A 27,709-nucleotide genomic window follows, 5' to 3' on the forward strand; every position below is an offset into this window, starting at 1 on the left:
GGAATTGTCAATATTTTTTAACCCTTCGAAATAGATGAAGAAAGATACTTATATATGACAGTCAATGAATCGTACCTAACACATTTAAATTACCATTATAATTCACAAGGTAAAAATAAAGATTTAAACTTATTTAAAATGTAAGACCTATGTAAGAAGCTGACTTTTTCCAAATAAAACATTTATCTTATTTTTATGAAATGTTTCCTCTTCTATGTGTTTATTTGACAGGAATTCTGTCTTTTATTATTCTTTTAAAGATTTATTTACTTAGGTAGGTATATGAGTAAGTTGTCCTCAGACACACCAGAAGAGGGTATTGGACCCCACTACAGATGGTTGTGAGCCACCATGGTGGTTGCTGGGAATTGAACTCAGGACCTCTGGAAGAGCAGCCAGTGCTCTTAACCACTGTGCCGTCTCTCCAGCCCAGAACTTGGATTTTAAAAAGTTCTTATTCTTTGGTTATTTTTTTTCGAGACAGGGTTTCTCTGTGTGACAGCCCTGGCTGCCCCAACTCACTCTATAGACCAGGCTGGCTTCCAACTCACAGATCCACCTGCCTCTGCCTCCCAAGTGCTGGGAGGTGTGCACCACTGTCACCCGACTTGAATCCAGAATTTATTAAGGTGAAAAGGAGGCCTGACACTCCTGGTGGTTTATGCCGGTGATTCCAATATACTCAAGCTTCAGAGGCAGGAAATCAGGAGTTCAATGTCATCCTAGGCTACATAGAGCTGAAATCCAGTCTGGGCTATTTGAGACCAGGCTTCAGGGAAAAAAGAAAAAGAAAATTCATAATATTTTGAAAAATCAGTAGATGTGCCTGGAAGTGTAGTTCACTTGGTGGAGTGCTTGCCTAGTATGCACAAAGCCACGGGTTTGGCATCCTTCCCACCCCCAACACACACACATAAAAAGAAACCATGGTTATACAAGTAACTCAAACAGGAAGCCAGTGTACATCACATGATTCTCCATAGATTGTGGCCAGGCCAACGCGTGTAACCAAAGCCCTGCAGTGGTTAGCGGTGTCCAATGGTCAAAGCTCTCTCTTCCTCTATTTTAAGTTTGCATTACATTTTATTTATTGACTTGTTTCTTTAGTGTTTGGGTATGTGTACCTGTGAAGGTCAGAGGGCAACTTTCAGGAGTTGGTTCTCTCCTTCCATCCAGGAGGTCCTGGATATCAGAAATCAGGTCGCTAGGTTCTGGGGTAAGTGCCTTTACCCACTGACCCATCTTGGTAGTACTCCCCCACCCCCTTTATTATTTATTATTTTTTATTTTTGAGATAGGCTCTTGCTTCCTACGCCTGGCTGGCCTGGAACTCCTAAGTAGCCAAGAATGGTCTCGGGTTTAGCCTCTGCTTTCCAGATTGCAGACTGCAGGTATTAGTAAAGGCCAGCGCAACCATGACATTCTCACTTTTTCTTTGTGGGACAAGGTCTCTTGTAGCACCGGCAGGCTTCAAAAGCGACAAAAGGGAGGATGAGTTGAACCTCGGATTAGTGCTGGGACTACAGGACAGCGGTCCTCCTCAGGTTTACGTGGCTTTAAGGCCTGGAGCATGTTAAGCAAACACTGCACGCACTGAGCCACATCTTCAGACCTTGACATTTCTTGTTCCGGGACTGTCATCCCGGCAGGATCCTCAGTCCTCCCCTGGTTCTTATTTGGCCTCTGGCTTCTCTGAGCTTCAGTTTCCCTCCTGGAAAAGAAGCCAGCGAGTCCTGCTGGTGGGAATAGGGGTTCGCTTAGGAGTCCGGGACATCGCTCCGAGGGGAGCTCCACTCAGCTCTCTCCCATGTGCTTTGGTCCCTGTCCCAGCTCCCGGGGGGACCGGGTGTCGGGGCCGCGCGCCCAGTCGGGAGTAGCGTTTGTTCCAGGCGCGGGCGCGCGCCGCGCCCTGGGTCTGTTTCCCCGGCACTTTCCTGTTACTTTCCAGCGGGGAGGACAGTTCCGGGGAGGGCCCTGCCCACGCCCGCTGCATAAAGGCCCAGCCCAGCCGCCCGCCACAGCTCTCTGTCAACCCAGACGCTGTCCGTTCCGCGCCACCATGAGGGGCGTCAGCTGTCACCTCCTGCTCGGTGAGACCTCGGGGCTACGCGGGGCGGGGAGGGAGCTCGCGGAACGTGGCCAGGAGGGGCAGGGACAGGCAAAGCCCGCGCGCACCTGTGAGCTCCAGAAGGCTGTCAGGGGGATGCCAGGTCCTAATGGGCTTGAATGTTGCCAACTTGGAGGCTAAGAGGAGGAAAGTGAGGCATGGGAGACACTTAAAGGGGGTGGCAAAGCGGGCATGGTGTCACAGGGCATTAGGGAGGCTGAGGCAGGAGGGTCACCAATTTCAGGTCAGCCTGAGTTACACAGCAAGACCCTGCCTCAAAAGACCAAAAGAAAAAGAAATGCAGGCTAGGGCTGGGGTGGTGCCGAGGTTAAGAGCATTAAGAGAGGACCTGGTTGGGTCCCAGCACCTATGTGGTGGCTCACAAGCGTCTGTAACTCCAGTTCCAGGGGATCCACACTTTGTTCTGCTTTCTCAGGCACCAGGCATGTAGTGTACAGACACACATGCAGTACATAAACATACATGCAGTGTACAAAGGCACATGCAGACAAAACACATAACAGTAGTAAAGTAGTAAAACACAAAAATAAGTGCAGGTTAAAGTACGCTTTGCAAACTGTTTGCCATACAGACGCTCTTAATGTGAGGTAAAACCCTTGTGAGGGTTTCCATTTTTTTTTTTTTTGAGGGTAGGAACTCTCCCCCACCCACCATGACACACACACACACACACACACACACACACACACACACACACACACACACACACCGTCCCCTGCTGTCGCTGTCTCAGGACCTGCCTGGGACTGAGCTGTTTGCTGAAGGGATCTTACCAGGCTGTGTTTTGAACTTGGCTTTCATTGTGATTCTCCTGGTCTCCTTTCCCACCCCACCCTGGGTGCCTCAACCGTTGTCTGACTGCTGAGTTACCTAAGTAACGTGACAACAAACAGAAAAAAACTGGAACTTGGGGCACAAGCTGGAGTTACCCCAGGATATGGAACTTGGGTCACACACCGGGGTTGCCCTAACCACAATGACTGGCCTGTGTGGTAGTGGCTGGTGGCAGGTGGCAGGCAGCTCAGTGGTTTGGCTCTGGAGCCAGGAAATAAGAGTCCCAGCGTGTCACAGTTGGTGGCAAACAGCTGCAGAGGCCTGCCTGGCTGTCACTAGGCTGGGTCACAGTGACCTTGGGTTGCACTTTCCTCCTCTGGGAAATGGAACAAGAGCAGCTGCATTTTACCGTAGTGTTTCAAGGGCCAGGAGTTTGTATACAAACGTTCTGGTTTACAGTTTGAATTAACTGAACGTGTGGGTGTGTGGTGTCTATGTCTGCTATCGTGGTACCCAGGTAGTTTGGCAGGAGGCTCAGAAGTTCAAGGTCATCGTTCTCTGCTGCATGCTGAGTTTCAAGCCACATGGCACCTTGTCTTGCAAACCAACCAACCAGCCTAGCTAGCTGGTGTCTAAGGTTTGAATCCCAGCACCAAAGAGGCTGAGGCAGGAGGCTTCTGTAACCCTGGGAGTTGGAGGTCAACCTGGTCTACATAGTAAGTTCCAGGCCAGCCAGAACTACACAATGAGATACTGTCTCAAAACACGCCACACACACACACACACACACACACACACGCCTAAGTAGACACTTTTATCACTGTGATTATTCTTTCTGGGTGAGATGCAGGGATGTCCCTGGCAGGCAGCACAAAGGCTGCCTACCCCCCACTTCTGGATTCCCTAAGAAGGAGTCCCTTGGCTCCAATCTGAGCTTGGGAATTTGAACCAGATGTGTCTGGGAGCAGAATGGAACGGCTCTGCTCCCGTTTGATTACTTTCCAAGTCTCCACATGTAGGCGGTCTGGCCAATGGCTTTAGGATGGTGGGGCAGAGCCCAGCCCAGCCCAAGGGATGAAGAACCCATCCAGGCTTGGGTAGCTCTGTTACTCCAGTCTATTGTCCCTGCTCTGGCCTGGTTGGACCATTCATCTTTTTTCTCGCTTCAAGCCTCAGTTTCTCCTTGTGTATATCGGACATAACCCCGGCTACCTCCTGACCCTCCTGACCCTCCTGACTCTCCTGATGGATGTTGCTCTGAGTCCTGTTTGTTTGGTTATTTGTTTCTTGTTTTGTTCTTGTAAACAAGGTTTCAGGGTGGCTAAGAGGACCTCTGGTCCTCTGGCCTCCACCTCCGACTGCTGAAATTACAGATTTGTGCAATAAGGTCTGGCTTCATTTTGAGTCTGTTTCGGTTTTTGTTTTGAGACAGGGTTTGGCGCTGTAGCTATGTAGCCGTGACTGATTTTGTACTATCCCCCTACTTCTGTCATGTTGCTAAGATAGGGTCTTCCTGTAAAACTTTGGCTCCCTATGTAGACCCGGCTGGCCTCCAGCAGAGTTCTCCCACAGTGCTTCTCCAGTGTTGGCACTGAGAATGTGCATCACCACACCTGGCCATGGTTCTGAGACTTAAATCCCTTAAAGGGCTGGAGAGATGGCTCAGTGGTTAGGAGCACTTGCTGCCCCTGAAGAGGTCAGAGAGTTCCCAGGAACCACACAGTAGCTCACAACCATTTGTAACTCCAGTCCTAGGGCATCTAATGCCCTCTTCCTACCTGCCTATGCCCCAGGCAATATACATGCAGACAGAACATCCAGGCACCTAAAAATAAATCAATATTATTTTTTCAAAAGTGACTTGAGGGGGTTGGGGATTTAGCTCAGTGGTAGAGCGCTTACCTAGGAAGCGCAAGGCCCTGGGTTCGGTCGCCAGCTCCGAAAAAAAGAACCAAAAAAAAAAAAAAAAAAAAAGTGACTTGAGGGCTGGAGGGAGGGCTCGGTCAGTAAATGATTTGTGTGAAGGCAGCTGGATGTGATGACACACTTGTGATCACAGTGCTTTATCCCTGGGGCTTGCTGGCTACCTAGCCAAGCCTGCTTGATGAGCCGAGGTTCAAGGTAGAAGGCACCAGGGCCGTTCACACACAGACACACATACTGGTACTGGACTTTAAGAACTGAATTGCCCTTGGGGCCCAGCATGAAGGGAAGGACATTTTGTGGTCTGTCCCCCAAAGAGGAACTGGGTTCTGATGGATGTGGGAGAAGAAATTCAGCTCAATGGCCCGAGAGGAGGAAGAGGAATTGAATTCTGAGTTGAGGGGAAACTGACTGGCTAGAGTGCCCCTCCTCAGGACACCAGCTTTGAGGGGGTGAGTTTCACTCAAAGCCTCTCTATGGCCTGAGGGAACCCAGTCAGACAAACACGGAGCTTTCAAGGGACCCTCTGAGTTCACTGGCCCTGCTCTACCAATCCTATTCATAATGTATGACCCCAGGAGTCCCCTGGGAACCTGGCATGCAGCCAGCCCAGTGGTGGGTGAATCATCAAGGAAGTGACTCACCCATCCCCCACACCAGCCCTTCTCCCAAGGGCTCCCTCTGGGATTCCTGTTCCTGGGATTATTTTCTTGCTGCTGTCTTCCCCACATTGGGATCAACCTGTCCCCTAACTGCTCCCCAGGTCTCCTGCTCCTAGGACACTTTTCCTCCCAGCTTTCTGTCTGTACCCCTGCCCCGATGCCCACTCTTTTCTTCTGTACTGAGAGGGAAACCAGGGATTCACGGCTGCCAGGGTCGCACCTTCACACAGCCGCCACTCCAGTTTTTTCTTGGCTTTTATTCAGAGACAAGCTCTTGCAACTACACCTGTAGCCCAGGTTGGGGACTTCCAGTCCTCTTTTGTCAGCACATCAAGTAGTTGGCATTGCATGGCAGCCCTGCTGCCTGCTGGCTTCCCATTTCTCTCTCTCTCTCTCTCCCTCCCTCCTTCCCCCTCCCTCCCTCCCTCTCTCCCTCCTTCCCTCTCCCTCCCTCCCCCGCAATGTATTTGGTTTGTGTTTTTGAGAGCTTTGCTTACATACATGTGTATGCACCACATGCATGCCTGTGCCCTTGGAGTCCAGAGGACAGCACCTAAGTCCCTGGAACTGGAGTTACAGGCTCTTAGGAACCACAGTGTGGGTGCTGGAAATCAAACCCTGAGTCCACCAGAAGAGCAGCCAGGGCTCTTTTTTTTTTTTTAAAGATTTATTTATTTTATGTATATGAGTACACTGTTGCTGTCTTCCTACACACCGGGTAGTTGTGAGCCACCATGTGGTTGCTGGGATTTGAACTCAGGACCTCTGGAAGGGCAGTCAGCAATCTTAACCACTGAGCCATCTCTCCAGCCCCACAGCCAGGGCTCTTAACCTAGGAGCCATCTCTCCAGCTGCCAGTTTTTGTTTTGTGTGTGTGTGTGTGTGTGTGTGTGTGTGTGTGTGTGTGTGTATGTGTGTGTGTGTACACTCACATGCAATGACACCATGTTGAGGTCGGTGCTCTTTTTCCGTCATGTGGACCCCCACTCCATTTCATGGTTTGATCCTGGGGATGGAACCCAGGGCCTTGTTTCAGTCAGGTTCCTGCTAAGCTACCCAGGCTGCCCTTGGGTTTTGTGTTGCTTTTAACTGAGGAGCCTCCTGCCTCAGCCCCAAGCCACCGGTTGCCTTCATGACCTGCTTCTCATCTCCCTCCGAGCCATTTCCTTTCTTCCCACCTCTGCTTTCCCGGGTGCTGTTTCCCAGGCTTGCCTGGGTGGGATGCCTGCCAACAACAGGGAGGCATGGGGTGTGTTCAGCAGTCACCCACCCTCCACCGAAGCCACTTCCTGTGTGTGAGGACATGTGGCCACCAGGTCATGGGGTTGACAGTGGGTACACATGTGGTATTGCAGTGTCAGAGCTTGGATGGGACCTAGAAGACCAAGCTTTCATTCTTCCCTTTAGATGGCAGGGGACAATCCTGGTGGCATAGACCTGCACCAGCATCTCAGAACACGGAAGCAGGAGGATTTCAGGTCAAAGCCCAGCCTGAACCTGGGAATGAAGTAAAAAGAGGGCTTGGGAGTGAGGCTCAATGGTGGAGCACTTGCCTAACATGTGAGTGCTGGGTTCTTTCCCAGCATTTCGGGACAAAAAAACGATAGAAAACAAACTAAAGCAGGGAGGAAGTATAAACAAAGTATTCCACTGGGGCATGGTGACGCACACCTTTAATCCCAGCACTGGGGAGGCAGAGGCATCCGGATCTCTGGGGGTTCCAGGGCAGCCAGAGTTATATATCGAAACTCTGTTTCAAAGCAGATGGGGATGCGGGAAGACAATTTTTTTTAAAAGATTTACTTATTTCATGTATATATGAGTACACTGTCGCTCACTTCGGACACACCAGGAGAGGGCATCAGATCCCATTTCAGATGGTTGTGAGCCACCATGTGGTTGCTGGGAATTGAACTCAGGACCTCGGGAAAAGCAGTCAGGGCTCTTAACCACTGAGCTATCTCTCCAGCCTGGGTATGTGTATGGGTGGAGACAATGTTAATTGTAGGGGATTGGTCTGGTGCTGCTGTATATTAAAATGCTGCATACTGGCCCCAGAGATCCTCATGTACACCAGGCTTGTTGTGTACCCCTTGATCACCCTTCCTAAGTTAGCCCTCATTGGTTAATACAGATGCCCACAGCCTGGGCTGGGCAGAAGAGACAGGGGAGAGCTTCTCAGGCAGGGAGCACCAGGAGAATGAGGGAGAAGAAAGAAATGACCATGGGATGAGTAGATGGATCGTGAACACATGGCCATGAAGGTTGACCTCATGGAGTAGGAGTGGCCTAGGCAGAACATGTGAGGAGACATCTCGGGGTTATGACAGGGACATAGACAAAAGAGCACAGAAGGTTGATATCTGCCCAACCTTGGCGCTTTTAAGCTTATTATAAATCTAAAGGCTTTTGTGTCTTTGATTTGGGAACTGTCTGGTCTAGATAGATAATACATAGATAAAATCAAAAAGGGGTGTAGCAAACCCCCATAATAATGACTACAACAAACTGGCCCCTGAAATAATATTTATTAAACTTATCCCTGTCCAGTTTTAAATGACTGATACTCAAGCTATGATATTTACTTATGTATTAGGCTCTGCATAGTTACTGGAGGATTACCCTAATCTAAATATCAACTATAGTCTGGCTACTACCTCAACTGTGCTCCACAAATAATTGTTTGAAATTCTCCGGGTTATTTCTGCTCCAGCAGCCTGGTGTCCTGGGGAGGTACCCACTCTGGTCCATCACGACTTACAGAGACCACCTTCTCCTCCTCTGAGATCCTTCTCTTTCTCTCTTCTCTCCTCTGTGCTCCCTGCCTGTGATCTCCAGGCCTGAAACTCAAACCTCACCTCCGCAGTAGTTGGGGAGCAAGGTTTACATAAGAAATGCTGGTATCTGTGAGGATCTTGGAGCAACCGGGTGTTGGGGTTCAGAATTTAGCATTGAGTGCAAGCGGCACCAGACCAACCCCTTCGGTTAGTTGCTTAGCCACATACGGTTTGTCCCCACAAAGCCAGGCCATCCATCGTCTTCTCCATCCCCACAGAGAGGGAAACTGAGGGAGAGACTGAGGAAGCTATATCCAATATCCAACTGTAACAAGGGGGTTCCTCTGTCCACCCCATAGGCCTGGAGAGCCAAGCCTAGCTTCCTGTATCCGGACCCCTCCGGTCTCCAGGTCCTGGGCTGCCCCACAGGTCACCATGTGTACTGATCCTCTGGTTGTGGGTGTCAACACCTGAGTTGTGTATCTTTTCCCTCTGTTTTATTTTTGAGACAGAACCTCACTGTATAACTTAGGCTAGTCTCAAACTCATATCTAGCTTTTTGTTTGTATTATTGATTGATTGATTGATTGATTGATTGATAGGATTCATGTAGCCTAGTTTGGACTTAACCTCAATGTGTAGCCAAGGATGATTTTAAACTTCTGATCTTCCTGAACCCCCTCCCATATATTGGGGTTTCAATCATAAACCCCATTCTTAACTGTGCAGTTTGTCATCACCACCACCACCACCACCACCACCACCACCATCATCATCATCATTTGCTTGTTGAGTTTTTTAAAAAGATCTATTTATGCATAAATATGGGTGTTTTTCTGCATGTTTGTCTGTTCACCGGGAGAAGGCATCAGATCCCATTACAGATGGTTGTGAGCTGCCATGCTGGTACTGGGAATTGAACTCATGACCTCTGGAAGAGCAGCCAGTGCTCTTTTTTTTCTTTTCTTTTTTTTTCTTTCTTTTCTTTTTTTCGGAGCTGGGGACCGAACCCAGGGCCTTGCGCTTCCTAGGCAAGCGCTCTACCACCGAGCTAAATCCCCAACCCCCCTTTTTTTTCTTTTCATCTTTTTTTTCTTTTCTTTATTTTTTTTCCAGAGTTGGGGACCAAACCCAGGGCCTTGCGCTTGCTAGGTAAGCGCTCTACCACTGAGCTAAATCCCCAACCCTGCAGCCAGTGTTCTTAACTACTGAATTATCTCTCCAGCACTAGCTGGTTGTTTGTTTATTTGTTTGTTTTGTTTTTGTTTTTGTTTTTGAGACAGGGTCTCAGTATGTAGCCCAGGGTCAGCTTTGAACTCCTAATCCTCCTGCCTCAGCACCCCGAGTGATTGAATTATAAGCAAGTGTCATTAGGTACATCCCCTGGTTCTGTCTTCTTGTTTGAGCTGGGCAGGGTCATCGCCTGATGCCCACAGATGCACAACTTGGGCCTCCTGTCCCTGCTCTGGCTTCCAGCTGACCTTTTACTTTCTTACAGTGTTATGCTTTGTACCGAATCTCTCAGGAGTTGGAACCCAAAAGGCATCGGGTAAGTCACAGGACTGCACAGCCAGAGCTGGGGAGGGAATCCTGCCGCCAACCACAGAGCCCTGGGAAGACATGAAACACTGCTGGGGACCGTTAGGGCCCTCCTCACACCTTTGTAATATTCTGTTCTTGGTGGCACTTGCCCTCTACTGGGCCTCCTTCACTTTCTTACCAGAGTGTCTGTCCCCACAGGCTGTGCCAGGTGGTGCCCTCCCAACTCAGAATGTGAGAGTAACAGAAGCTGTAAGTGCAAGCCAGGCTTCAACTCCTCCTCGCCCGACGGTTTGATCACTAACCCTGCACAGAGCTGTGAAGGTACAAAGGCTGGGGGATGGGCACAGGAAGAGATGACAAGGTGCGGTCTGGGGCCAGGGGGGTTTATCCTTCATCAAAGACAGAGAAAGAAAGCAAGGTGGGAGGCAAGAGGTGAAAAGAGGGGCTTCCTGAGAGGTGTTCCAGGAGTCTGTGCCTGAACTTGGCTTTAGGAACTGGAAAGAGAAGGCTGACTTTCCATTCCATCCCCACACTGGTATTGCTCAAACCCTGGGTTCCATCCAGACGATGGAGAGGAGCAGAACAGACCAATGAGCTTCAGGAGTAGCTTGCTGGACCTAGAGCTCAGCCTTATGAGTACTAACACATCAGCAGGTCCCAGGTAGTCAGGTAGGGGTGGGAGTCTCATCCTTGGGAGAGCTTTCAACTCCAACTTTGTCGTAGACATCAACGAGTGTATACAAACCGATAATCTCTGTGGACCGTATGCCATGTGTATGAACTCAGAGGGGAGCTACTACTGCGTCTGCAACCTGGGATACAAGCTCCTTTCTGGGGCGGAATCTTTTACTAATAAGAGTGAGAACACGTGTCAAGGTAAGAGTCCCCCTGTGCCTCACCTCATCAATGTCAGCTTCAAGGTCACCAGCATGTGTCCTGTAGCAGCCACAGGCTTAGAACTGCAGGGAGGAGAGGAGATTCAGGACACCCTCCCAAGGCCTCATCCTGTACCCATGCGTGTGTGACTCAGAAAGCCCTGGTTAGTCGGCACATGTCTGTGAGCCAACACTTTGGGGTTTTGAGAGTAGAACGTGAGCCAAGTAATGCATGGGTAGCAAGTTCCAGGACAGCCAGAGCTGTGGAGAAAGACTCAAAAAACCAAAAATAGCCTGGTGGAGACAGCACACACCTTTCATCACAGGGCCTGGGGCTAGAGGCAGGAGGATGGCTGTGAGTTTGAGGCCAGCTTGCTCTATAGTGTGAGTTCCAGGACAGCCAGGGCTACACAGAGAAACCCAGTCTTGAAAAACAAAATCAATCAATCCAACAAACAAAGACTTCTCCACACTCCTCTCCCAGGCTCTTCTGTCTGTCTCTAACAAAGAGGTTTGTTCTGTATTTATTAAACAGCACAGAAGCACACAGCATGGTAAAGGAACTAGGGGTCCTCTACAGAAGTCTAACGGATTTTTACAGGGGAAAAAATAACTTACTCAGAACAGCAAACGACGGCAGACAGACATCGCCCTATATCCACATGCTATTTCTAGCATCTGTGGGGGAGATTTGTTGTATAACATTGTTCTCAACCTATTGTTGTTTTCAGGAAATGATTACCACAACACACACCCGCACACACAGAGTCACACATACATCGGGTCGGGAGCATGGAAAAATACACAACTTAATGCATTTAGCTTAGGTTGTAAAAGTTGATTAAATGGGAAATCTAAGGCACAGTAAGGTTGGTCACATTGTCCTCTTTTTTTTTTTTTGGTTCTTTTTTTCGGAGCTGGGGACCGAACCCAGGGCCTTGCGCTTCCTAGGTAAGCGCTCTACCACTGAGCTAAATCCCCAGCCCCCACATTGTCCTCTTAAAGGCTGGTTAAACTTTAACAGGCCGAGCACACAGTAGGGCAGTATTTTAACAGGCTGGGCACACAATAGGGCAATAGGTTAAGTACGTAGTCTTAAGTGATCTCAAGGCAGATAATTAACTTGATGGCAAGATCTAAGAAAAAGTTTGTTCTCTTTCAATGCAAAAGACATTTCAAAGCCAGGCATGAGGCACACTCCTTTAAACTCAACACAGTAGAGGCTGGCAGATCTCTGTGGGTTCGAAGCCAACCTGGTCTATATAGTGAGTTTCAGGACCTGACCGAGCTTCATAGTGAGACTCTGTCCCAAAGAGAGATAGAGAGAAAGGTTGATTTTCAGAAAAATGTTATCACTACATGAGGTGACACGGGAGTCTCCACGGACCCCAAGGAAGGTGGCAGAAAGCATCTGGCTTAGAGCAGAACGCATTCAATGCCTAAGGCGCTCCATCCTGCATCGCTTGGAAGACATGGCCATCTGGATCATACTCAAAAGATGTCAGGATTCCTTGGGCCATAGCCTCTTCTTCATCTCTACTACCTTGTTATGGAAGTTCAGAACTCCTTGTGTCCATCTGCATCTCATTTGCATAAGCCACCATCCTTCTGTCATCTCATCTCATTTGCATAAGCCACCATCCCTCTGCCCATCTGCATCTCATTTGCATAAGCCAAAGGAATGGCTTTCAGAATGCTCTGCATCTACCACAAGCACGTCCCACTGCAGTCTCTGTCCTCTTCCCAGCATCCGTGGACACTGGGATGATACCTGTGCCCTCCAGCATCCACACAGTTCCTACTGCCAGAAAGCTCCCGGAGCAGCCAACTACAGTGCACCCACGGACACAGCTGGGAGACTCAGGGGAAAGGACCCCCAAGGGTAGGCCACATTCTCTGCCATTACTTCTACTGGAAGACAATACTTGGTACCCCGACTCCCTTTTTGATCGGCTGTGTCCATTGCTCTGCCCAATCAGCGTTCTAACTATTCCCGGCAATTCTGGTTCCCTGAATTCAGCATTGAATGGTATGGCCAGATTGGGCAGGGTGCCATCAACCTCCATCCCCCAACACATACCCAAGAGAGTTGAAGGCTAGCGCAATGCAAGGTGTCATGGAGGATTGTTGCTTCACAACCTACCCTTACCTGACAATGTCAGCCACCCACGACTGCCAGGCCAGACAATTCAGCACATCCCCAGGTCTGTGGCCATGACAGGAAAAGAGAGGACAGAAGTATCCCTCACTCCCGCCCCCGTCAGTACATCTCCACCTCCGGGCACTGTGGTCTTGAAGGGCTAGCCTCGGTGGAAGAGATATTCTTTCCCTCTATAACTTCAGGAAGTGGTGGCTGTCTGCCCAGCAGCTCGCCAGCCCTCAGCCAGCTCCCACTGTGTGGCACCACGGTCTGTCTAGTCTTATCCCTCTTGCCCTGCCTCTCCTCTTGAGTTTCTTTCTAGAGGGAGTATGGCTTGTGGGGGGACACTCAGTCCTTCTCCATTGACAGAACAGAGGTCTGGGGACCTAGTGTGACTGAGGCTAGCATAGTCTTGAAGGTTCCTGGAAGTCTATGTAGGACTCTGCAAGGAAACAGTACCCTGTAAGAGTGGAGACAGAGACTCCCATGGGGAATACAGAGTCCCCCCCATCCCTGCACTGGCTCCTAGGGTCATATGTGGTCTTCACTCCAGATCTTCAGACTGGGACACTCATAGCAGCCCCACTCCTATTGCTGGCAGTCAAGGAACTCTTGACTGCTTCCCTGTATCCAGACAATAGAGTCCGAGCTACCATGGACCCTATTTGATGCCTTTATATGAATTAGAAAGAGGTCTTCCCACAAGGAGGAGATTGAAATGTTCCAGATGCTTCTGTGTCACGAAACGTGTTCAACCTTGAGCCTGAGGTTTTAACTTGAAGCACATGATCACCTCTGCTGCTTCTCGTGAGCAGAAGAAGGTCTGAACCCTAGACTCTGTAGGAGCCCAGCATTTGCACCAACCCAGGGCAGCTCACTCACAGGCGTGTACCCTGAAGGGATACACAGGTGGAAGTCCACCCAGAAGAAGCCTAAAACTGGACAGGAGCTGCGAGGAGACAAGGTCTGTTAGCCTGAAGAGGGAGGTCTGCAGGGTGGCAGGAGCTCCAAGAATTATGAAGACTTCCCTGAGGACTCAGCTCCCAGCAACATGTCACTCCAGGGTAGGAGGCCCAAGGAACTCCATGGAGCTCCCAGACCTCAGCTCTTCCTCATCTCTGAGAGCAGCATTACGTCCTGTGTTGACCATGGACTTACTTGGTCAAGAAGTCCAGTGCTGTACCTCAGTCTCCGTCCTAGCTTTACGGCCTCTAAATTGTGACCCCTGATTTTGGCTGAGCCTGTCTTGCAGAAACCACCATGAGGTGCTCTGCAGGTAAAATGGAAGTTCTCCAGGTGGTAACTAAATTTGCAGCGGTGAGAAGATGGGAAAGTGTTACGGTGCATGGAGGAGTGAGGGGGGCAGGGATGACCCTTTGGTTTTGTTCCCAGATGTGAATGAATGCACCTCTGGGCAAAACCAGTGCCACCAGTCCACGCACTGCATCAACAAGATGGGCGGCTATTCCTGCATCTGTCGCCGAGGCTGGAAACCTGCTCCTGGATCCCCCAATGGCCCAGTCAACACAGTGTGTGAAGGTCCGAGTGCAACCTTTCTAAGGACTCCCAATCACCATAACTAATCTCACGTTCAAGATTTGTTTATTTTAGCCAAGAGTGCTGACAAGCGCCTTTAATCCCACCACTTGGAGGGCAGCGGAGGCAGGCAGATAGATCTCTGTGGGTTTCATTTCATATGTATGCACCGTGTGGCACACATGCCCAAGGAAGCCAGAGGAGGCTGTCAGATCCTCTAGGACTGAATCCACAGGTTACCAGTGATTGTGAGCCATTCGATGGGTGTGCTGGGAACTGAACCGACAGGTTCAGCCATCCCTTCAGTTCCTCTGTTTTATCAAAAGAGTGAAAGAAGGCTCTGTTAGGCCAGGGCTTAATCTCCTGAGGCTAAATTTGAAACGCTGTGGGGTCCAGGAAAGGAGCTAGAATACCAAGGGGAAACCCCAGGGGACCCCAGATGCCTTCAATTACTGAAAGTCCATAGTTCGTATTTTCTCATGCACATCTCCACGAGTTCGGCCTGTGCACATTCCCTCCCCGATGTGTGCTACTGAGTGAGGCCACCAGGGGTCAGTACCTCAGCTAGAGACTGGAGCAGCACTACTGGGAACGACAGAAAAGGCTGTAACCCCTTCCTTGTGTCCCCAGATGTGGATGAGTGCAGTTCTGGCCAACATCAATGCCACAGTTCCGCCATCTGCAAAAATATCCCTGGCTCCTACAAGTGCCGCTGCCCTCCAGGTTGGATAGCAATTCCTCGTGATAAGCCAAATAACACCGTATGCCAAGGTACCTTACCCAGCCACCCAGACTCCATGCCCTGCAAGTGCACTCTGAGGTTACTGAACTATAGTCCTGTCTCCACAGAACCACATTTCCCTACCTGGACGCTGCTGCCCACAGCCCACAGCCAGGTGAGTTGAGACCAGGAGATTGGATCTTTCACACAGCCTGTCCATCCCCATCAGCCGTGCTGTTGCCCACCCATGACCCACCATTTCCCTTCCCAGGCTCTGTTGAGTTTCTCTGTTGAAGTCCAGAATCTGCTCAGAGACTTCAATCCAGCCACGGTCAACTACACCATCCAGGTAAGGGGGACTCTGGGGATTCCGGTGCATCGGGGAGCAAGCCACAGGATTCAAGGGCAGACTGACAGCATTCCATCCGTTCGAGCAGTACTTTTGGTTTGGGACACATGGGTCTGACATGTGCAGCTGTGCGTGTGACTATTACACTAGGGTTATAATGGCAATGACTGGGTCAGTTAAGACTGGAGTTAAGCAGAGCATGGTGGCCCATACTGCTTGGAGCCTAAAGAAGGACTCAAGGTCAGCATTGAGACCCTGAAAACAAACAAACAAACAAACAAACAAACAACAGGGCTGGGATGACACAGTTGGTAGAATGCTTGCCCAACATGCAAAACACCCTAGGATTGCCCCCCAGCAGTGAGTAAACAAGCTATGGTTGATATAACTTGCCTGTAACTACAGCAGGTAGAGACAGGAAGATCAGAAGCCCAAGCCAATTTCAAAATTTTAGGGCTGGGGGTACGGCTCAATGGTGGAGCACCAGCCTAGAATCCCCAGTTAGGGGCTGGGGGAGTGGCTCAGCAGAACCTCGGCATTCACTGTGCCTTCTGTGACACACAGGTGCACAGGGCCATAAATTTCATCTCCTTGTTTTCTGGCTACTGTGTAAGTCTTAATGTATCCCACCAGCTGGTTCCCCAGGGAACCCACGTGGCTTTCCAGCTGGTGGGAAGAGTGATCAGGGTCCTTCATTTACTTCCTGTTGTTCCATACCTCAACATCTCTGTCACTCATCATCCCAGAAACTCATCGAGGCTGTGGACAAACTGCTGGAAATGCCCATGGATATAGGGACTCAAACCCAACAAGTTGCCACCCAGTTGCTCTCGAACCTGGAGCAAAGCCTTCGGACCTTGGCCCAGTTCTTACCCAAAGGCCCTTTCACCTACAAGTCCCCTTCAAACACTGGTAAGCCTTCTTCCTGCCCCACCTCCAGGCACCATCCTTGGTTTCCCCAATCATGTCCCTGTCTTTTCAGAACTGGCCCTGATGGTCAAGGAGCAAGACAACAAAGATGTTACCACAGTGCACCACAGCCAAGCTTGGATGCAGCTGGACTGGGCTGTGACAGCTGGAGCCAAAAGCTCAGAAAATGGTAGGGGCCAGGGAGGGCACCTGCCAGGGAAACCAGGGTGAGGTCTGGAGTGTAGGACAGGTAGACACCAGCCCATTGGGAGGACAGGAATCAAGCCTGCATGTCTGCCCCCAGGCTACTCAGTGGCGGGCATCCTGTCCAGTCCAAACATACAAAAGCTGCTGGCCAACACCTCCTTGAACCTGGAGCAGAAGAGGGACACCTTGGAAGACCTCTATGGAAGCCCGGTTCAGAGCGTCACACTTACGTTCCTCTCGAACATCAACGCCATCTTTCTGACCAACACAGACACTGAGAAGCTCGCCTCAGATGTCACGTTCAAGTTCAACCTAACTTCTGTGAGTCCTCGAACGGGGGGGGGGGGGGGAGGGAAAGGGAGAGGATGCTCTGTGGCTCACCCCCTAGCCAAAGTCAGTGTCTCTGTGAGTTTGAGGCCAGTATGGTCTACAGAGAATTTCAGGATAGAGCTCTATAGAGACCCTATCCCAAAAAATAGCAAAAAACAAAACTAAAATAGATAAATAAATAAATAAAATGGGAGCTGGGTCTTGTGGCGTAGGCAACCGCTGGAAGGCAGGAGACACAGTGTTAAAATCTCGCCTGAACTAGAGTGAAGGGAAGGCAACCTGGGCAACTTGGCCAGACCCTATCATCAGAATCAGTGCTGTAGTTGATTGGCATCCAGAAAGTCCCTGGGTTCAGCCCTTAGCAGTGCTGAATTCAATGAACGAATGGATGAATGAACGAACGAACGGACGAATGAATGAATGAATGAATGGATGGATGAACGAACGGACGAACAAACGAACGAACGAACGAACGAACGAACGAATGAATGAATGAATGAATGAATGAATGGATGAACGAACAGATAAGTTACTGGCATGCAAGGCCAGTAGATGATTCAATGATAGAATGCTTACCTGTTAGGGTAAGGTTACAGGGTTTGGTCCTCAGTATCATAAAACGTTTAAAAACATCTGGAGAGATGGCTCACAGTTAAGAGCGCTGACTGCTCTTCCAGAGGTCCTGAGTTCAAATCCCAGCAACAACATGGTGGCTCACAACCATCTGTAATGGGATCCAATGCCCTCCTCTGGTTGTTCTGAAGACAACTAGAGTGTATTCACATAAATAAAACAAGTAAATCTTTTTTAAAAATGTATTCCTGGTCTGACAAGATGACTCAGTGGACAAAGGTGTTTTTCACCAAACCTCAGTTTAATTCCCAGCCTGAGTTGGAACTTACAAGGTAGACGAAAACCAGTTCTCATGAATTTCCCTTTGCCCTCCTTATTCATTAGTCCAAGGGCAGCCCCCACCAATGTAGGTTTTTAAAATGACGTGTTCTGGTGTTTACCTGCATTTATGTCTGTGCACTACATGTATGCCTAGTTCCGTGGGGGCCAGAAGACATCCTATTCCCTGGAACTGGAATTAGACAGTCGTGGGTAGGGTGAGCCACCATGTGGCTGCTGGGAATTGAACCTGGGTCCTTTGGACCAGCCAGTGCTCTCAACCGCTGAGACATTTCTCCAGCTCTTGGACCTCCGTCTACGTCTGTATATGAGACAATGTCTCACTGTGTGTTTCTGGCTGACCTGGAACTCAGAGATCCGCGTATGTCTGCTGTAAGTGCTTGGATTAAAAGTATATGCCACATCTAGCTATATTCATGTTAATTTTCAGTTAGAAATTAATCTAGGCTGGTGATATAGCTCTGGTGATATTGGTGCAATATTTGTCTAACATGCATGAAGGCCTGGATTCAACGTCTAAAATATCTAACTGTAGTCCCAACTCAGGAAGTAGGAGGAGAAAAAAGTTGGCCTCGGGGTTGGAGATTTAGCTCAGTGGTAGAGCACTTGCCTAGCAAGCACAAGGCCCTGGGTTCGATCCCCAGCTCCAAAAAAAAAGAAAAGAAAAGAAAAGAAAAAGTTGGCTTCATCCTCAGCCACAGAGAGTTTGAGGGCAACCTGGAGTACTATATACATCTAGTCCGAGGACATCTAACAAACCTTGTTTTTGTTTTTAAATTACAATCTGTAGGTAACCATTCCCACTGGCTCTTTTAATTTCCTTGGCATTTATACTGCTTGTGATTTGTTTCAACTCAAGGCAGGGACTGCTGTCCTGTTCTTCCATTGCTGGCTCCCCACGCTCTCTGAGCACAAAGTAGATGATATATTTATGTAGCTAAAAACAAGATTCTCTGTTCACCCCAGACCCTGACCCTGAGTGTGCTGGAGTGCGCTGGACACCCTAACCACCTGTCTGTCCCGTAGGTGAAGTCACTTAAGGCACGTGAAGAACTGATGTGTGCCTACTGGAAAAGCCATGACAATGGGAGTGGGTCCTGGGCCACTGACGGCTGCTCAATGAATGACACTGGCTTCTGCCACTGCAACCACCTGACCAGCTTTGCTGTCCTAATGGCTCAGTACCACGTGCAGGTAAGAGTAAGCGCTGGACCCACAGGTAGCCACTCAAGGGTTTTTTTTTTTTTTTTTTTTTTTTTTTTTTTGTTCTTTTTTTTCAGAGCTGGGGACCGAACCCAGGGCCTTGCGCTTCCTAGGTAAGCGCTCTACCACTGAGCTAAATCCCCAGCCCCTTCAAGGGGGTTTTTTAAGCAGTCCCCTTTGGATGGCCCCACGCCCTGCTTCTTACTTCCTCCCCTGGGATCCTCTTATGACCCAGCAGATGATGGATTCAGGCCTCCTAGAAACACCAGTCCGGGCAGATAAGTTGGGTCAGTGAGTAAGGCAGGCAGCCTAATAATCTGAGCCCCGTCTCCAGAAAACACAGTGGGAACAGATACTGCCCCCCCCCAAACCCCACAAATATGTAAGTGTAACTTTTTTTTTTTCCGGAGCTGGGGACCGAACCCAGGGCCTTGCACTCGCTAGGCAAGCGCTCTACCGCTGAGCTAAATCCCCAACCCCATGTAAGTGTAACTTTAAAAAAATGTGTAGAATGTCCCAGGCAGTGTAGCTTTCTGAACATGGCCATAACCTGGGCCACACGGTCAGCTTGAATTAGTCAGTTGGCCCTGTGGTCCAAGGCAGGATGTAGGATCTTTGACTTTTCACATAGGAGAGGCCCATCTGGGGTTCTGAGTGTAGGGAAAAAGGAGCACCCCGCTTGGAGGGGTGTGAGGGACATCACCCGTCCTGGTTGCCTGCCCCTAGGACCCAAGGCTGGAACTGATCACCAAGGTGGGGTTGCTGCTGTCCCTGGTCTGCCTGCTGCTCTGTATCCTGACCTTCCTGCTGGTGAAGCCCATCCAGAGTTCTCGAACCATGGTGCACCTGCACCTGTGCATCTGCCTTTTCCTGGGCTCAGTCATCTTCCTGGTTGGTGTTGAGAATGAAGGGGGCGAGGTAGGTTCCTGTCCTGACCTCACCAGAGCATGGGGTCAAGTCCTAGGGGTAAGGTAGCCTGGTGTCAGGCCTGGGGCTCAGTGTGGAACCGGAACCTGATGGAGCCCAGCTGCTGGGATATGAGGCGGTGGAGCCCAGTGGTCCTGCCTGGCTCTGCCTCTCCCTAACTTTCGGTACCCACAGGTGGGTCTGCGCTGCCGCCTGGTGGCTATGCTGCTGCATTTCTGCTTCCTGGCCGCCTTCTGCTGGATGGCCCTGGAGGGTGTGGAGCTCTACTTCCTGGTGGTGCGTGTGTTCCAGGGCCAAGGCCTGAGCACGTGGCACCGCTGTCTGGTTGGCTATGGGGTGCCCCTCCTCATCGTGGCCATCTCGGCAGCTGCCAGAATGGACGGCTATGGGCATGCGACCTAGTGAGTATACTGATGTAAGGCCCAGGCTGGGCTGGGGCTGACGCTGAGCTAGGGCACTGAGACACTCTCTACTCTGGCAGCTGCTGGTTGGACTTCAGGAAGCAGGGCTTTCTCTGGAGCTTTTCGGGCCCTGTGGCCTTCATCATTTTCGTAAGTATTCTCTGGGTACTGGAGGCCTGAGCAGGAAGATTGCTAACTACTTGCAGCCCTATAACCTGAAAGCCATGTTCCCCACCAGTGCAATGCTGCCATTTTTGTGATCACTGTCTGGAAGCTCACCAAGAAGTTTTCTGAAATCAACCCAAACATGAAGAAATTAAGGAAGGCGAGGTGAGAAGGGTAGGGAGGGGGCTTTGAGCAGAGCCAAAGGCTAGGGCTGAGCAGGTCGTTTGGTGGGCTGGGGACCAGGATGTTAGCTGCAACTGTCCACCCCTACAGAGTGCTGACCATCACAGCCATTGCCCAGCTCCTCGTGCTGGGCTGCACCTGGGGCTTCGGCCTGTTCCTCTTCAACCCTCATAGCACATGGCTGTCCTACATCTTTACCCTGCTCAACTGCCTGCAGGGCCTTTTCCTCTATGTGACGCTCTGCCTGCTCAACAAAAAGGTAGGCTGACCAGAGCTGGCTCCAGGAAGAGCCCGGGGTGGGAGGAGGCAGGGCCAGGCCCGAGTCCCAAGCCCAGCTCCCCATAACCTGGTGCCTTGGGCTCACAGGTGAGGGAAGAGTACTGGAAATGGGCCTGCATGGTCACCGGGAACAAGTACACAGAGTTCACCTCTTCCACAACAGGCACTGGCACCAGTCAAACACGGGTAAGGGGCTGGCCTGCAGTAGGACTGGGAGGGTGTGCCTGGCTGAGCTCAACCTCAAGGGCCTCCTTCCTCTGCAGACCCTCAGGCCCTCAGAATCGGGGATGTGAAGGCAAGTTCCATGTAGGACAGCAGCACATATTCAAGGCCGCCATTTTGCCTTCTGTTCCCGCCACCCTCCCGCCTTTGGCCCCACTTCAGATAAAGGAAGGGATGTAAACCCAGCAGTGAGCCCTGCAAGAGGGCAAGGGGCCACAGCTCCTGCTTCTGGTTGCCTCTCTGCCTCACCGTGACAGCTATTGCCTACCAGAGAAACAAAGCCAGACAGCCCAGACCTGCAGCCCACTGCCTGGTACATGGGGCAGGCAGTCCTGCGACAAAAGCGAAGATCCCTTGAAACCTGGGCTCTTGGCCAGGGTGCTGGGTTCAGTTTCTTTAAGCTAAGACTGACAAGGCCATGTTGGCCACTGAGGACCTGCCTGCTACTGAGGCTCACGGTACAGAGGCCTGGCTGCCCCACATCCAGGGCAGAGGGTCTCCCAGTTAAAAGACTAGGTTTTGTAAATTTTTTTAACATGTAAACCTTTCAATGTTGATACACAAAATTAAATCTCCTGATAAAAAAGATGGCATGCTTGCTGGTGGAGAGGTTGGCCGACTTGAGATGTTGTCTCACTCCATGAGATATTGGCGAAAAGAAAGATGGGGCTGGAGCCAGGTATTCACAATAAAAGTTTATTCTTAACATAGCTAAAGCTTTGGAACAATAAAAAGAGAGGCCGCCGATTGCCACCTAGGAGGAGGATCTGAAGCAGCAGGAGAGAAAGCCATGTGCCTGGCTACACACATGGTTACCGGCTCTGCTCAACTGTAAAGACAAGAAAGTCGCAGTTAGGACAGCTAGAGGTTTGCTCCTGAAACCCAGCAACTCTTCCCAGAGTGGCCCCAGGCACTCACTGTATGTGGAGATATCTATTTCTTCTGGAAGCTCAGCCACATTCACTTCAAACCGGTCCTGAACGTCATTAAGGATTTTGGCATCATTCTCATCTGACACAAAAGTGACTGCCAGACCCTTGGTACCAAAGCGACCAGCACGAGCCACCTGCAGAGATGGTGTCAGAAGACAGGTACTCCTTAGGATCTGAGGAGGAGTGAGGGAGACCCTGAGCCCACACATGCTGGGAGGAAGCACTCACTCGGTGCAGGTAGGTATCCGAGTCCTCTGGCATGTCATAGTTGAAGACGATGTTGACTCTCTCAATGTCCATGCCTCTGCCAAACAGATTAGTAGCCACTAGGATGCGACGCTGGAAGTCCTTGAACTGCTGGTATCGGGACAGGCTAGAGTGGGAGACAAGCAGAGGTATTAAACCTGAGTCCTAGGTGTGAGTACCCGTGACCCCGAGTGGACATCAAGCACTCACCGCTCCTCCTGGGCCATGCCTCTGTGAATAGCGATAGCCGGAAAATTCTGTTCCACTAGGAGCTGGGCCAGGGCCATGCAGCGCTGCACAGACTTGACAAAGATCACCACCTGAAGAAGAATGGTAATGTTGTTTAGGCCAATGGATAATCACCCCCACAGGCCCGAATCGTGGGTGTAGTCAAGAAGCATCACCTGGTTAAACTCTAGCACGTCAAGGAGGTCGAAGAGTTTACGATTCTTCTCACTGTCCTTGAGTTTGACGTAATACTGCTGCAGCCCATGCAGTGTGAGCTTGGTCTCGTCGTCCACAAACACCTCCATAGGCTGTGTGGGAAGGGAAGCAGGAAGGGGCGAGTAGGGCTCACTTCTGGACGTCTCATGTGCCCGGCACCGTCCGGGGAGCAGCTCCTCTGTATTGATGATTCCCAGAGGGCCTGTTGCACCCAACCTCAGTAAACAATTCTCTCCCAAAAGCCGGATGTAAGCTCTGCCTCTGGCTCAGGTGTGGACCACTCAGCTCCCAGTTTGACAAACCAGGGGAAGGAAGGAGGCCAGCGAAGCCTCCTAGCATCCTCCAGGCCATGAGAGCAGTGTGCTTGTCGCAGAGTGGCCCAGCCCTCAGGGAAGGCCAAAGCTGCTGCGCTGAGGTGTTGGCCACGGTGGGCAGGCAGGCAGCCAGCTGGGGCGTCACCCTACTCACATCCTGCATGAACTTCCTGCAGACTGGCCGGATCTCCTTGCTCAGGGTGGCGCTGAACATCATACATTGCTTCTCATGGGGTGTCAGACGAAAGATCTCCTGTACATCCCGGCGCATGTCTGGAGGGGACGCCAACAAATAGCAAGCCTGAATGTCTTGTTTGACTGAGCAGACCCACACCAGAGAGGAACCAGCCCTTCCCAACCTGGGCCAGACAACATTGGCACCATAGCCGCGGTGGAGTGGGCCCAAGGGTGTCCCCACTGCCTGAGGGGCTGGGCTCGGATGGGCGGGAGCGCAGGCATGGGAGGAGCTGCGGTCCACTTACTCGCTGCCAGCATGGAGCGGCCCTGCCAGTGCGCCTTGAGCCACGCTTCAGGAAAGGGAGCCTGAGGCAGAGACAGCCACTGGCGTGAGAGCTGCAGCTTCTTCCCAGGACACATGCCCATCTCTCCCAGCCCCTAGTGGGTGGCAGAGGCCACTCTACTCCTCTAGATTCCCTGGATGTGCCTACATGTCCTAAAGGGATGGCAGCTCATGGGGCCTATGGTCCCAACCAACTTGGGTTCAGAAGCAGCACATACTCTGTTCCCTTAGGGTTCTCCTAGGAGCCTTGAGTTCTGGCCACCCATGTGACCCACTATGAGAGCCACTGCCTGCCCCATCAGGCCCCCTAGAAAATGGCTGTGACTCTGTGAGTGGGAAAGCAGCTGGTCAGGCCAGTAGGATGCTCACCCAGCTGTTCCAGCATCTTGTCACATTCATCTAGCACAAAGTGCTTCACATTCCTCAGGTTGAGGCTCCTGCTCCGCACGAGGGCCAGGATCCGGCCTGGTGTCCCCACCACAACATGGGGACAGTTCTTCTTTAACACATCTTCATCTTTCTTAATGGAGAGGCCTCCAAAGAACACAGATACCTATGGGGATAGAAAGAAAGCTGTTTCTACCCATCCTGAGGGAACCTGACACTCCAGCCCTACTCCCTCAGAACCCAGGGGAGACTGAAGAGCAGGTGCAAGGCTGAGGTATGTGGGACCAGCACAAGCCTGTGGGGGCTGGGCATAACTCATCAGGCTTATAAGGAACGTAAGTTACCACAAACCTCAAGATTGATGAATGCTGCTTGAGGCCAGTATGGCTCCAGAAGGCCACATGGTACCCAACACAGAACCTGAGGAGGCTTACCTTGACACTGGGCATGTACTTCGAGAAGCGCTCATACTCCTTGCTGATCTGGAAGGCCAGCTCCCTTGTGTGGCACATGACCAGTACTGATACCTGCAAAGTGGGCAACAAACACAGGTCTTCTTTCCCAGAATCCACATCACCCTACCAAACCTACAGCAACCTATTACAATAGTTCCTTTCCCACAAGTCATTTGAAGCCCAAACATCTCCACTTCTCTTACCCTAACCTATTCTCCTCATGGCTACTGAGGCCTGTCTCCCCCAGTAGGCCAGGAACAGAAAATGGCAGCACTGACCCTAGATAAAAGGGTTACCTCAGGCTGCCATGTCTTCTTGACCACCCACAGCATAGCCCTTCCCTAAATCCTCATGCTCTTGTCAGACCCTGAAAAAACAAGCAGACACCCACCCAAGAACACAAACCAAAGCCTCACTCAGGCCACCCAAGAACTCTACCATAGAGCCACACTCCAGCCCACCACAACATGACTTATGACCGCCCACCCCCACCCCGGGTTCCCTATCCTGGAGTCCAGCATGAGACCCTACCATTTATCTATAATGGTGGTATTAGAACACCTGCAAGACCAGCCAACAACAACTGCAGCAGGCATAATTTCACTTCCCAGGCTAACTTCAAAAGCCCACAAAGAGAAAATGGAAACCGTTTCATGAGACCCAAGGCTACACTGTCACATGGTAACTCTAACCCAGAAAAGAGCCCACATTTACCTGGCCATTGATGGGTTCAATCTGCTGCAGGGTGGCCAGCACAAACACAGCTGTCTTGCCCATCCCAGACTTGGCTTGGCACAGGACATCCATACCCAGAATGGCCTGGGGAATACATTCATGCTGGACTAAGGAAGAAAAAAGTATATGAGTTAAGAAACTGGCTGCTGCCTCTCTGCACACTCCTCAGCCAGAGAAGGTCAGAAGAGCCAGGCCCCAACCATTTGCTTGCACAGAGGCTGCTGATATAACTGACTCATGGGGAGGGCATACCCCCTATTTAAGGCACAGGAGAAGCACAGGATGGACAGGATTAACTCTGGGAAGAGGGCATAAAGGGGTGGCACCAGGGTAGCATACCCTCTGAAGGATGTTCAAAGCCACAGTCAACTATAGCTCTCAGGAGCTCCGGCTTCAGCAGAAAGTCCCGGAAGCCAGAACTGTGGATGGAGACATAAGATCCTTTGACATCTTTCTTCGGGGGAGCTGGAGTGCTCTCCTGGGGTACCTGGGGCTCTTCATCTTCATCATAATCCAAAAGCTCATTTTCCACATCCTGTTCTGCCATGTCACTGAGAACAGAAGAGATGGGGAAAGCAGAAATGCATCTGAGAAGCACGCAGAAAAACACACTTGGTAGAGAAGGCAGAAATGCATCTGAGAAGCACGCAGAAAAACACACTTGGTAGAGAAGGCAGGTAAGGTAAGGGGTTTGCAGGGTCAAGCCCTGGAAACAGGCAGCTCAATGGTGTACAGGACTTCCCACTTAAGCCTACTGTCCTTTGTCACCATTCTCTCAGCAGCAAAGCCCCATTCTGCCTCCCACCTCAAGCATCCTAAGGTCTACAGTGAAATACCAATTTCATATTACAAATGGGGATGTGGCTCAGTGATAGAGCATTTATCTACCAGGTTCTATCCCAACTCAAATAAGTGATCATATGATACCAGATTCTTCACTATAGTCTTCATGGCCCGGATCCTGCTCACTTCCCCACACTTCATCTGATCAGAACCTCCACTGGAAGGATGCCCTGTTCTCAAGTCTGCACACACAAGAACTTTTTAGATAGCCCCAATAGTCCTGGCTGGTCCAGAAATGGCAGTTACAGGTTGACATTACTTCTCCTGGCTAATGTGTCCTCCCTGGCACTGATAAGGTTTCTCAGACCACCCTCCCAAGGAGCTCCTGGAACCCACAGAATGGACCCGAAGTTGTATCTGCCTCGCTGCTGAGAAAGGAGTGGTGGTCAAGAAGCAAGCAGCAATTTCTTTACCATGCCCAGTCAGCCTCCCCTGCTATTTGTGGTCTACACAGGGGAATCATTAAGAGCTTTTAAGGAGAGGATTCCCACTGGGCCAGGCCAACAAGAAAGCCAGCCAGTTGAGATGCTAAGTGGAATTTGCAGGAGTCAGCCCTCGCTTTATTAATCTCTTACACACCAAGTACAAGGCATACACCAGCCAGGCTTGCCCCTTCCTTGTCTCCCCTAGCCTACAGAAATAGTTCCATCTCCTTGAGGCCAAAATGCTAACACAGTAGGACCCACTCCTTATACATCCCTCCACAACTTTACCCAATGATACTCAACCATTTCTATGTTCAGTTTCCCCAACTGTCTACAGTCATATGCCTTTTCCACTGCAGAACTGTGAGCAGCTGCTTGCCCATGGCCTTACAAGCTAAATTCAAGCGGCCTATATACAGCAAAGCTTTTTGTTTTCACCCCAAGGGGCTACATTCCCCCATCTCAGAAACAATGATTCCATTCTCGGGCAGACTTGACTGACCAACAAATCTTACCCAGTAAATTGCACTTACCAAATCCAGTCAGGCCTACCTAGCCACTTCTCACAGAGAAGTGACCACGCTGGCCCCAAGTTGAAGTGACCTTTTGTTTTTTTCTTTAAAATCAGAACAGCTTTACTAAAACAGTCATAAGCTATACAACTCACCAGTCAAAGTACACAATTCAGGAGTCACAAACACGCTCGCACAATCAACTCTAACATAGTTCACCACCTTTAAAAAAAGAAAACCTTCTGGATAGCCTGAAGAGATGGCTGATTAAGAGCACATTTTCATTCAGAGCACCGAGGTTCAATTATTCCCAGCATCCACATGATGGTTCACAACTGTCCATAACTCCAGTTCCAATGAGACCCAAAGTCCTCTTCTGACCTTCTGACCATGAAGCATGCCCTTTGAATATAAATGCATTCAGACAAAACACATAAGCAAAATAAATAAATCTAAAAAAAAAAAAAAAAAAAAAAAAGGCCCCTGGCCTGGGGTGTGGCTCAGCCACAAATGCCTAGCATGTGAAAAACCCTGAACTCCACACCCAAACCCACAAAGCCTGCAGCCATTGCCTAACTCCCAGAAACAATCTGTTTCTGGTCTCTGCAGACTAGCCTTTTCTGAGCATTTTCTATAAATAGGTTCAGACAGCATTACCTGGCCTTTTCCTTTCTGATTCCTTCAATCTACCATTCTCAACACTCACCCACAATGCAATGGAAATAAATGCT

The 27,709-nt window shown here is 50.4% G+C and overlaps 2 protein-coding genes and 1 long non-coding RNA gene across 16 annotated transcripts in view; 1 reads left to right on the forward strand and 2 right to left on the reverse strand.

Moving 5' to 3' along the window:
• Positions 1–2,988, reverse strand: LOC134483332 (uncharacterized). Its single transcript, XR_015644046.1, has 3 exons — positions 2,902–2,988; positions 2,176–2,244; positions 1–1,733 (listed from the first exon to the last, which is right to left on the reverse strand). It is a non-coding gene; the product is annotated as an uncharacterized LOC134483332 (long non-coding RNA).
• Positions 2,020–27,456, forward strand: Adgre5 (adhesion G protein-coupled receptor E5). 5 transcript variants are annotated; one of them, XM_087594811.1, is made up of 20 exons: positions 2,020–2,090; positions 9,763–9,813; positions 10,005–10,127; positions 10,530–10,682; positions 12,429–14,097; positions 14,214–14,360; positions 14,988–15,128; positions 15,207–15,253; positions 15,350–15,427; positions 16,174–16,339; positions 16,410–16,526; positions 16,641–16,864; positions 18,812–18,979; positions 19,715–19,906; positions 20,090–20,316; positions 20,397–20,466; positions 20,555–20,646; positions 20,755–20,923; positions 21,031–21,129; positions 21,207–27,456. In XM_087594811.1, exons 5-20 carry the CDS (start codon positions 14,082–14,084, stop codon positions 21,234–21,236), a joined length of 1,983 nt encoding a protein of 660 aa, XP_087450937.1. In that variant the 5' UTR covers positions 2,020–2,090; positions 9,763–9,813; positions 10,005–10,127; positions 10,530–10,682; positions 12,429–14,081; the 3' UTR covers positions 21,237–27,456. The 5 variants fall into 5 exon arrangements, with proteins under 5 accessions (XP_087450937.1, XP_087450934.1, XP_087450935.1 ...); XM_087594808.1 differs by having other exon boundaries at positions 12,429–12,563; NM_001012164.1 differs by having other exon boundaries at positions 2,034–2,090; positions 12,411–12,563; positions 21,207–21,751.
• Ddx39a (DExD-box helicase 39A) overlaps positions 21,848–27,709 on the reverse strand; it is an 8,289-nt gene continuing 2,427 nt past the window's right edge. For 3 of the 10 annotated variants that reach the window (XM_087595319.1, XM_087595323.1, XM_087595321.1), the window contains 11 exons: positions 25,538–25,749; positions 25,178–25,305; positions 24,443–24,535; positions 23,991–24,174; positions 23,584–23,644; positions 23,256–23,374; positions 22,748–22,879; positions 22,554–22,663; positions 22,326–22,470; positions 22,084–22,231; positions 21,848–21,994 (listed from right to left, as the gene is read on the reverse strand). In XM_087595319.1, the coding sequence (XP_087451445.1) occupies positions 21,978–21,994; positions 22,084–22,231; positions 22,326–22,470; positions 22,554–22,663; positions 22,748–22,879; positions 23,256–23,374; positions 23,584–23,644; positions 23,991–24,020 (762 nt within the window). In that variant the 5' untranslated portion in view covers positions 24,021–24,174; positions 24,443–24,535; positions 25,178–25,305; positions 25,538–25,749 and the 3' untranslated portion in view covers positions 21,848–21,977. Of the gene's footprint in view, positions 21,995–22,083; positions 22,232–22,325; positions 22,471–22,553; positions 22,664–22,747; positions 22,880–23,255; positions 23,375–23,583; positions 23,645–23,990; positions 24,175–24,442; positions 24,536–25,177; positions 25,306–25,537; positions 25,750–27,133; positions 27,381–27,709 lie in introns of all 10 variants that reach the window. The other 7 variants (XM_087595315.1, XM_087595318.1, NM_053563.2 and 4 more) reach the window with 5 other exon arrangements.

This window comes from Rattus norvegicus, chromosome 19 (genome assembly GCF_021556685.1).
Source record: "Rattus norvegicus strain SHRSP/BbbUtx chromosome 19, alternate assembly SHRSP_T2T, whole genome shotgun sequence".
NCBI classification, from domain to species: domain Eukaryota; kingdom Metazoa; phylum Chordata; class Mammalia; order Rodentia; family Muridae; genus Rattus; species Rattus norvegicus.